At 51.9% G+C, this 10,196-nt stretch overlaps 1 protein-coding gene across 2 annotated transcripts in view; it reads right to left on the reverse strand.

Moving 5' to 3' along the window:
* LRRC75B (leucine rich repeat containing 75B) overlaps window positions 1–7,974 on the reverse strand; it is a 33,728-nt gene extending 25,754 nt beyond the window's left edge. The window contains exons 1-2 of one of the 2 annotated variants that reach the window (XM_074972370.1): window positions 7,473–7,973; window positions 417–545 (exon numbers count right to left, since the gene is read on the reverse strand). In XM_074972370.1, coding sequence (XP_074828471.1) covers window positions 417–545; window positions 7,473–7,760 — 417 coding nt within the window. In that variant the 5' untranslated portion in view covers window positions 7,761–7,973. Of the gene's footprint in view, window positions 1–416; window positions 546–7,472 lie in introns of both variants that reach the window. The other variant, XM_074972371.1, reaches the window with a different exon arrangement.
* Between the last annotated feature and the right edge of the window lie 2,222 nt (window positions 7,975–10,196).

A 10,196-nucleotide genomic window follows, 5' to 3' on the forward strand; every position in this document is an offset into this window, starting at 1 on the left:
TTATTTGTGTGGCCAGACCATGTTAACGAATGCATGCCAAGGGCTTGCATGATGAAGACTGGCCTGCAAGCATGGGTGTATTTCCTAGATGCCCCTGCATTTTTGGACCCATTTGTACACAAACATCCATGCACATTGTGGCTGAGTTTACAACTGCTGTGGGAGGGAATTTCCTGAGTTCTCTGCACTTAACACACACACTCTAATGCGTTTGTTTTTTTTTTTAAATGACTTCTATATACATCTATGGCAGCATTTACGATGTCACACCAAGGGAGTAGGAGTTGGCTGGTTCTAGAGAACTACAGCTCCTAAGCCAAACCCAACGGAGAATGGAGTGGCATTGGGCAGTTCAATAAGCACATTCCTGGATCAACTCTTTCTCCCCCAGGGACCACTGTATTAGCGGGCTTCACCTTTTTGGGGCACTGCAGATCTCTAGCGAGGTTCATCAGCAGGTCATGGGAAATGGGGTCCACCAAGTTGAGGAAAGTAGCATTCTTGTAGAGCACTTCACTGAGGCATGTACCTTCCAATCCCAAGTCCTAGAAGAGAATACAGGCAGTTAGACTGTGTTCTTCAGGGCCCCCTTACAGTTGCTACATTTTAGAAAAACATAGCGTGGAAGCCATAAAACCACCATGCTAGGGTCCAAGAAAAACAGATTGAGTAATGCAGGAGGCTGCCTAACAATGGTAGAGCAGAACTATATTGGATGCAGGCACTATTGTGATGGGGGCCCTTTAAGTATCTGGATGAATGGCTGGATAAGACCGATCGAATGGCCAGAGCTGGGTGGGTCTAGACTGGAGATAGTCTACCGTATGAGGGGTAGAAAAGGTTTCACACTATTAGCCAAGGAAAGGTGAGTCACTCCATTCCCTGCGGGAGCCCACAGAAGGAGAGGCTAGAGGTAAGCTCACAGCTAATCCAGCTCTGCTCTGTCCCAGCAAGAGTCCCCGTAGGAGAGGTGCAGGAGCACCGGCGCTGAAGGAGCTGATAGCTAGTTTAGCTGCAGCCTTTTCGTGGGGAGTGAGTGCCTATGAGTCAGAGGCTGGACAGGGCCACCTCAGCAGCAGCAGCGAGATCCTTATAACTGTCGCGAAGAATCCATTTGTAGTTTGTCCCCTAGAGCAGTGCTACTCAAAGTGGTGGTCCGTGGGCTGGTGCCCGTCCGTGAGCCATCGGCTGCCGGTCTGCGCGCACATTGGGGGGAAAAAAAATTTGCCGGTCCCCCACCTCAGCTAGCTTGCGAAGCACTGCCCTAGAGCTCTTGCAGCCTGCTTCTCTCATCTCTGCATCCCTGGCCCAAGCCCTGGCTGGGAACATGGTCCCTAAAGCTCACCTGCGGGCTCAGGGTATACTGTGACTTACGCTAACCGGGAACATCAGGAGAGCCTGGGAGACTGTTTGCAAATGAAAAGTCTCCTGGGCGGTGGGGGGGTGACGGGATGAATCATGTGATGAGCCCCAGGACCAAGCTTTGGGAGGCTTTTCTATGCTAGAAGGGAAGGCGCAAGTCCCCATAGGAGCTGAGGGGAACTCTGATCTGGCAAAGGTAAGTAGAGGTGCCATGAGGCAGCGGGAAGGATGAGAAACGGAAAAGGAGGAGAAGAAAGGAAACCTGGCAAGGAAATAGAGGCGCTCAGCAGAACAGGCTCTGAGGAGGGCGAAGACAGGAGTGGCAAGTAGCTGAAGGGGGAGGAATGAGAGAAGTCCCATGGGGGAGGGACTATGCTGGGACTTGGCTCAATCGACGTGGAGGATTCGGATGAGGGAATAAACAAGACATCTGCTCAAGACATTGCTGCCAGGAGACATGAGCAAGCAACTGGGTGTCCCATGTGCTCTCATTACTCTGCTGAGTCTGCGCTTAATACAGCGCAGGGCGAAAGGTGCATCCGCAGCACTGAAGGAAGGAACTGTGTGCGTGCACAACCCCTGGGGGACAGAGCCATGGGAGAACTGGGGTATACTGACCCTAGACATCAGCAAGAGAAAAAGCAACACCCCTCCCCGCACCCGTCTCTCACCAAGCAGAGAGCGGGATACAGAACAGTCACTGGCTCCAAATCCAATGAAGAGAGGAAGAGGAGATCACATGCGCCAGAGATGCAGTTGAGTGCATGTTACCTCATTGTCTGTGCATCGATGATTCCTACAGGAGTAGGATATCCCCAAGCAAACTGAGCAACATCGTTTATGGGTCAGCAACATAAGAATAAGCTGCCACACATGGCTATTGATATGGACACCTAGGCACGGGCTAGGAACGCATCAGGGCATCATGCCAGCACCTGGCTTCACCATAACACGTAGGGGAAGTTGGCACAGGTTCTCTAGTCCTTTTCTCACCCTCCTAAATACAAGAAGAAAGCTCTGGGAAGCGGGGCAGGGCTGGAAACTCGGCAGCCGTGATTAAACACTCGGGTTCAGCAGCACCCTTTGCAGCTTTCCAGTTAAAGAGGAATCTGCATTCCTGTTTCTCATCCCTTAGGTGAGAGGCTTGTAAATAACGTGGCTGTAAATAGTCACTTCAGAGTGAGAACGGCTGGTATAGACTATCAAACTGTGAGTCGGGACCCCAGAGTGGGTCGGGACCCCATTTTAATGGGGTTGCCAGGGCTGCCTTAGACCTGCTGGGGCTCGGGGATGAAGCCCAAGCCCCACTGCACAGGGCTGAAGCCGAAACCCGAGGGATTCAGCCCTGGGCAGCGGGGCTCAGGTTACAGGCCCCCTCCTGGCTGGGGCTGAAGCCCTTGGGCTTCGGCTTTGACCCCTACCCCGTTCAGGGCGGTGGGGCTCGGGCTCTGGCTTTGACTCCCCCACCCAGGGCAGTGGGAATCGGGCAGACTCAGGCTTCGCCCCCCCCCCCCCCGGGGTTGTGTAGTAATTTTTGTCCTCAGAAGAGGGTCGCAGTGCAATGAAGTTTGAGAACCCCTGGTCTATACGTTTTCAGCCCAGAAGCACTAGTTAGTTGATCCTGCCCCCTGAATATATTGTTTTAAGGAGTTTGGTTTGTGACTAACCGACAGCACAGACATATGGTTTTGACCCATTTACATTTTGTGTTCTAATAATTTAATTATCGTGGGCCTGATCCTTGGCTGGTGTCACAGTGTAGCTCACCTGGGCCCGATCCTCTGCTGGTGTAGACTGCCGCTCCCCTGACTTCAATGGAGCCCTGCGCACTGACACCCGCAGAGGATCTGGCTCCTGGTTTTTAAAATGGCAGCTTGCCGTGGCTAATGGAGCTGGCCCAGTGCTGACACCCAAAGCCCCGCTTGGACTGGGTCCTGGGAATGGAACAGAGCCAGGCAGAGCACTGCCCACCCACCTTGGCATGTACTGGCCCTCAAAGTACAGAATTACAAAACTGCCAAGTAAAAATCCAGGGCTAGAGCATGACTGTTAGAAGCCTGCTCTGGAGGCCAGAAGGGGTGGGCACATGGCGGCGGCAGCAGCAGGAGGAGGAGAAATTATTCCCCATGAGGCTCGAGGGTTGGATGGGCGGGGGGAGGCACCTGCTCCCTCTGCCCTGGCTAATCTCTGCTGCTCAGTGCCTGTGAGGGGGTGGTCACAGCCACCCCCTTGCCCTGTCCCCTTTGAGATGGCCAGCTCCAGCACCCACGCTAGGCTCCTTGAGCCTCCCCATCTCCTTGCAGCTCAGCACAGGGACCGTTTTTGTCGTTCCAATGTAGGGTCTGAAATGAAGCTGAACCCCTTAATAGTGCACAAGTGAATCTCACTCCCTCCAAACAGCCGTCAGACCCCCCCACCTGTGCCCATCGCTCTGTGGCTCTTGCATGCCTGTTATTCTTCAGGTATGCCGGTCTGTATAACGCGGGATGTCCCGTGACAGACTGGAGCCGAGGGTTGTAATATACAAGGTAAGGAAGGTGGAGGCCGATGCTTCCACGTTCCACACCCAGTCAGGGCAGGAAGAGAGGAACGGTTGGAAGGGCAAAGCACAAGCTAAATGGTTAACGACCGGCTCACGAGAGACTCTTCAGTTCATTGCTGGCCAGGCAACTGTTTAGCTACCAGTGCTACTGCCCAAGCTAGGACGGCGGTAATGCTGTTTCTGTCCCATGGCCCTGTCGACGGTTAGCCCGGAACGGCACAATAACAATTCTACTAAATGACGTTACAAAGCACACAGGGCAGTAGGTAGTCGTTAGTATAAGTGTTGGCTGGATTCTCTCCACCTGACTCAGCCATGATAATTACTGTGTCCAATTTCTATGTGTCCGCACAGCACGGGTGCATGTGAATGACCCTATATCCTTCACGGTAGGTTATTGCCCTAACACACAAACAACTGGGAATCCTGAGCCGGGGACAAGGGGGGGAAAAAGTGAGTTAAAGGGAAATGTTAGTTAGTACCCGGCTCTTCTCAGATGAAGTGGGAAGGATGGGGGCACATGGCTTAGCCTAGGGTTGCCAACACTGTATTTCAAAACTAAGGGACTGTATTCTTAGCGCTCCCACCCCACCCCTCCTCCCAATATTATTTATTTATTTATTTATTAATACTAAGCAGTGCTCACCTACGTTTGCCGGGGTATTTCCTGCTGCTGCTTGCAGCCCTCAGCAATTCCTGATCTTGTTGTATAGAGATGAAGACATCAGGGATGTCCCTTCTAATAAGGGACTGTTGGCTGCCCTAGAGCTGGACCCGAAAGAAATTGTCAGGCCATGTGCAAAGGAAGGTTTCAAAATGACCTTCCACTCCAGATGGCCCAATGACTCAACATTAAAATCCCAGCTGCCAGCTAATGACCCTTCTGGAGACTTCAAGATCGGAGAGGGGTTTAAGTGTTTGTCTAGAGGTAAAAGATTCTGAGCACAACAGGAAATGACACACTGTAATTCCAGCCTCTGGCAAAACCTACAAAAGTCCCTTCTTGTCACATCATGCATTTTAGAGGCTGCAACTTGTTTATTTCCTCCCCTCCCCCCCCCCCGCAAGCCTCTTGTAATCATGTCTCTCCTGTCCTCTGTCTGCGTGAACCGCCCCCTCCCCCACACCGGCTTTCCGGAGAACATGTACTCAAAATGATTTAAAGTAAAGGAATGGAAATATTGTATTTATGCCAACACAAAGACTAATGTATTGAGTCTGTATGTTAACGGGGTAGGAGGTAGTGTAAATTCTACTGCAAGGGGACACACTGAAATTAAGAAGCTACAATGTTAGGTCCCAATTCTGCAAATTCTTGCTCATGAAAGTGCTGTTTACTCATATGAGTAATCCCTCGAGTAAGGTTACTCATGTGAGCAAATTTTGTAGAATCAGGACCTTGCACTAATTAAACAAAATACTCTTTACACAATGACTCTGTGGAACTCACTGCTGCAGGAGAATTATGATTATATTGTAGTGCAGAGAGGCCCTAGACGCATTAGTCTAGGGGCTGCATAAACATGACAGGTGGCCCCCGCCCTAAGAGCTTACACTTTAAGTAAGTTTACTAATCAGTCTTATGTTGCACATTTCAAACGAGGATTAGACAATTATCTAAACAAGGATGACATCTGCTAGGATAAGAAATTGTAAGGGCTTTCAGTCCTCAGAAGCTGACCCATTTGGGTCAGGAAAAAGTGTCCCTCTATGATACAGAATACAAACTTAAGCGCGGAGCGGGGCTTGTGCCTGCATTGATCCTGTCTGTCTGTGACAGGACACCAGAATGGATGAACCTGTTCCAGGACAGTAATAGTTGTGTCCTTATGATCAATTTGGCACAGGATGTCTGTATATTCCCTTTTTTCTCCTGAATGGAGACAGACAAGAACAAGTTTGCCGTGATCCACTGACCTGCTTACCTCTCCTTCCCTGACTAAGTTATCCTCAAACAGACATTCAGTATCCAGGGCAGGGGCAGTCAATAGGCGGACCACGGGCCAAATCTAGACCACCAGATGTTTTTGAATGGATCCCAAAATCTTTATTTACTTACTATTATCATTATTTTTGTGTTTTAATTTTCTCTGAAGTCTGGAACTTGACTATACCTTGATCTAGACATTTGGACCTTGACAAAAGAATAGACTACCCCTCATCCAGGGCCTGTACCCAGACTCCTCGGTAGCCCATTCTGATTGAATCAACAGGCAGGATTAACTTATGGAAAGGGGCTACCTCTTGTTAGTCTCTGGCATAAAATGGCCTTGATTAATAGGTAGCTTTCCAAGGTCCTTGCCTGAAGGAGTTTTGGTCATGGGTTTTTGGCTCTAAAATCCTTAATTGCATAGATTCAGTTGTGTCCCTAGTGGTTATGGTCAGACAACTCCCACTTACCCCCTCTTTCTGAGGGATCTGGTTAAACTCACCTCCTCTCGCACAATGAGACTTAGTAAGATGCTAGTGACAAAGATGCGTGTCCTGATGTCTAGCTTTCAGGGCTCCCGTGCCTCTAGCCATCCTTCGTGCCACTGGTGGTGTGTGGAACAAAGAGGCTGCCTCCCTCTCCCCACGTCCACACCCAAAGTGGGATTGCTGACCCAGCATCTGCATGACTGGTAAAGCAGCACAAAAGAGCCTAGACACACACACACCCCACCCTCTTCCTTCCATGGAGCAATCGCTGGAGGACTGTGCACAAATCACCCCACCAACACCCCAGAAAGGGGCAAATCCAACCCCGCCTTGTAGCTCCGTGGAGAGAGTGTTTGGGGTCGAACACCGCAAAGGGGAAAGCGGAAATGATTCTGCTCCAAATCAGGAGCTTCGCTCCGTGAATAAGGGCCGCGTCGGGCTCCATTCCCGGAGGCAGCCCTTGAACCCGTTGCAAAAGGTACCATGTGAAAATTCATTTCAAAATGAGGGAAAATCAGAATCCCTCTCCCCTGCTCATCCCAGATTGCCCTCCCACTAACAGGACCAGCGGTTCCCGTCTTGCCATAGACTCTGTACGCCCAGCTCCTACCAGCCCTTCCCACGATTAACCCCTTCCCTGCTCTGTCATGTTGGGGTGGAACGGCTTTGTTGTTTTTTAGCATCCCTCTCTCGGTGGTTTTGCATGCACCTGCTTGCATTGACACATTCCTTTTTTTAGCACAATGTTTTTTCCTCCAAGCACTTCTTAAAGGGCCTTGCTTACTTTCCAAATTTGGTCTAGCACTTGCATGCATTTTCCACTGCTTTTTTTTCTTTCTTACTGCTTAATTTTGCTTGCACTTCCCGCATGACTTCCTTGCTAGTTTGCACTGCTTTATTTTTGTGTGCTTTTTTTGCACTGGTGTATAGCTTTTCAGCATTTTTTTTCGCATTGCTTTCTTGCTAGTTTGCGTTGTTTTATTTCTGCACACCTTGTCTGCACTGCTTTGTTCAGCATTTTGCATGCACTTTTTTACACTTTAGTCTTTGCGTGCACTTCTCTTGGCATTGCTTGCTGATCTTTTTAAATAACTGTTTCTATTTATTTTCCATGCACTTTTTTTTTTCATTGCACTATTAAGTCATTTACCTTTCTGAGCAATCTGAGAATGTGGACCGCGTGTTCTCTCTTGTGCTCCCGGATGGTCGCCTGGATCTCTCGGATCCATCCCACCCTCCTCACGTAGGGCGCCGGGTTGTTTTTCCTCAGCACCCCGGACAGCTTCTCGGAGTTCAGGATCAGGGAAGCGAATTGAAAGTCCCCGCGGTTAGTCTCCGCCCTCCTGTGCGGCTCCTTCCTAGCTAACCTGGGGCACGAGTCTTCTCCAGAGGCGCTCTCCTCCTCCAGGCTGCTTTGTCTGCTCAGCCTGGACCCCATGATGGATCCCCTTGCTTGTACCACTTGCAGCGGAGAGGAGATGGCTCTGCGCGGGGTTTATACCAAGGGGAACCAAACGCTTGGGGCACTAAGCGCGTGAAACTGACCAGCTTGTCAGTCTCCTTTGAACCAGGGGGGATCTCAAGCCGCCCAAATCATAGCCGCAGAAACAACCTCTGAAGTGCATTCATCCCGGCTTGCAAAAAAAGGGTTGGGGGCGGAGGGGGGGGAAGGGGAGAGCAGGCACATGATTCCGCCCCCCCCCCCAATCCCCCCGAAATAAATAAATAAATGGTCCCCGAGTAATGGGGCTCTCCCTCCGAAAGGGGTGGGGCGGGGTGGGGCGAGGGGGCCGGTGCTGCTGGCTGTCGAAGGAGGCGCTTAGCCCTCGGCTTGTGGTTTGCGGGTCTCCGGCTGTCTGCAGCCAATAGAGGCTGGGCGTGAGCGTTTGGGTACGTGCCCGAGATCCCTTTGGAAAAGCGGGTGCCCCCCCCCACCCCGCCGCCCCCTTCCCTTGCCAAGCGTCGCTGGGTCTCGTTAGATTTCTGCAAGGCGCGTGCGAATGCCCCCTGCGGGGCCCCGCGGCCCCCCTCTCTCTCCGCCCTGCGCCCCCACTTTCTCTCCGCCCCGCCCCTGCGCCCCGCCCCCCTTTCTCTCCGCCCCGCGCCCCGACCCTGCGCCCCGCCCCCCCTTTCTCTCCGCCCCGCGCCCCCACTTTCTCTCCGCCCTGCGCCCCGACCCTGCGCCCCCCCTTTCTCTCTGCCCCGGGCCCCCCCTTTCTCTCCGCCCCGCGCCCCGACCCTGCGCCCCCCCTTTCTCTCCGCCCCGCGCCCCGACCCTGCGCCCCGCTGCCATTTTGAAGCCCCGCGGGGAGACATTGAGCCCGCGCCTCTTGCATGGGTGTGTGGGTGTGTGTCCGTGGCCGTGTGCAAGCCCTGCGGGTGGGTAGCGCCCGCACAGACCGGCTGCCGGGGTCCAGGGTGCAGCGGCAGCCATTTGGTCTGGCTTGTGATGCAGTCGAGCGTGGTCCCGCCAGCCCGGCGATGCTCGGCCCTCCCAAGCCTGCTCGCCCGGAAGGGACACCCCGCGAATGGCTGATGCGTCCCGGCTGCCTTTCACTCTCGACGATCATTTTCCCCTTTCTTAAGCCGCAGCGTAAGGCGCCCCCCTGAAACTCGAGCCCAGCCCTTATGCCTGTCTGTCAGCCCGGGGAGGGGGCCGCTCCTTCGCAGCGTTTGGATCACCGGGTGTTTGTTTTCTTGTTGGATCGTTCTCTGCAACTCGGAGAGGAATGCCTTTGCCCCTTACAAAAACGATGAACCCCACCTCTCGGTTAAAAGCAAACACAGGAGCTGATCCCAGTTACATAGCCCTTTTCTGGTTCTGTTAGCTATCTGTCTGAACCTGCCTAAGAGTACCAATATCTGTCACAAGTGGGAACGTTGTAAAATACGTGTCATGAGTGAGATCAGGTATGCCAGTCCCTACAGCTGTGGGCAGTATTTTCCGTCAGTTCAGCTGTTACAACCAGTGAGAGGATTTTTATAAATCCAGACTAGGGGTGAGAATTGTCCTAGTAACCAGTGGTTTGTAATGGATGCTTGGATTCTGCCATGTTTCCTTGACTGGTGTGGGCATAGATTTTTTTTTCTTCCTTAGCCATATCATGCCGTAGACGTACTGTCATGCATGTTCACCCCTCGTCCCAGGCACTGTACATCAAGTGTACTAAGTTTCCTCTCAGACAAAATCCTCTTTATCCATAGCGGGTGAGGAAAGGATGCTAGAACCCCCCTAGCAATAGCTGTGTGGCTAGCAAAATTCTGCTCCCAACGTTGAGAGCGCCTCCCTCTGACCTTCCGGCGTAAGAGCTATTGGAATTTCTCCGTGAGCCGTCGTCTCCGTAGCATGACTTCAGCATGGAGTACATGAGAGTGAATAAGATGGGCTCGGATCTGCTGTATCTGGACTCGCTGCACTGATGCAATGAATGTGCATAAATATATTTATACAAGGCTGGGGATTCACTTATTGCCTTAGACGTGTGTGCACGCGTTGTGTGAGGCTAGTCTCATCATCTTCTTGCTCCCATTCAAGTACATAAAAAGTTGTTACACAGAGAAGGGAGAAAAATTGGTCTCCTTAACCTCTGAGGATAGGACAAGACGCAATGGGCTTAACTGTCGGGGTGGGTAAGCACTGAAATCAATTGTCTGGGGAGGTGTGGAATCTCCATCACTGAGGATTTTTAAGAACAGGGATGGTCTAGCTAATACTTAGTCCTGCCATGAGTGCAGGGGACTGGACTAGATGCCCTCTCGTGGTCCCTTCCAGGCCTACGATTCTATGATTCTTACAAAGGGGCCTCCAGAATGGAAAGCTTAGATAACCCTGGCCTTAGACACCTCCTTCCCTACTGCTAAGAGAGTCTCCCTG

This window comes from Natator depressus, chromosome 15, assembly GCF_965152275.1.
Source record: "Natator depressus isolate rNatDep1 chromosome 15, rNatDep2.hap1, whole genome shotgun sequence".
NCBI lineage: Eukaryota > Metazoa > Chordata > Testudines > Cheloniidae > Natator > Natator depressus.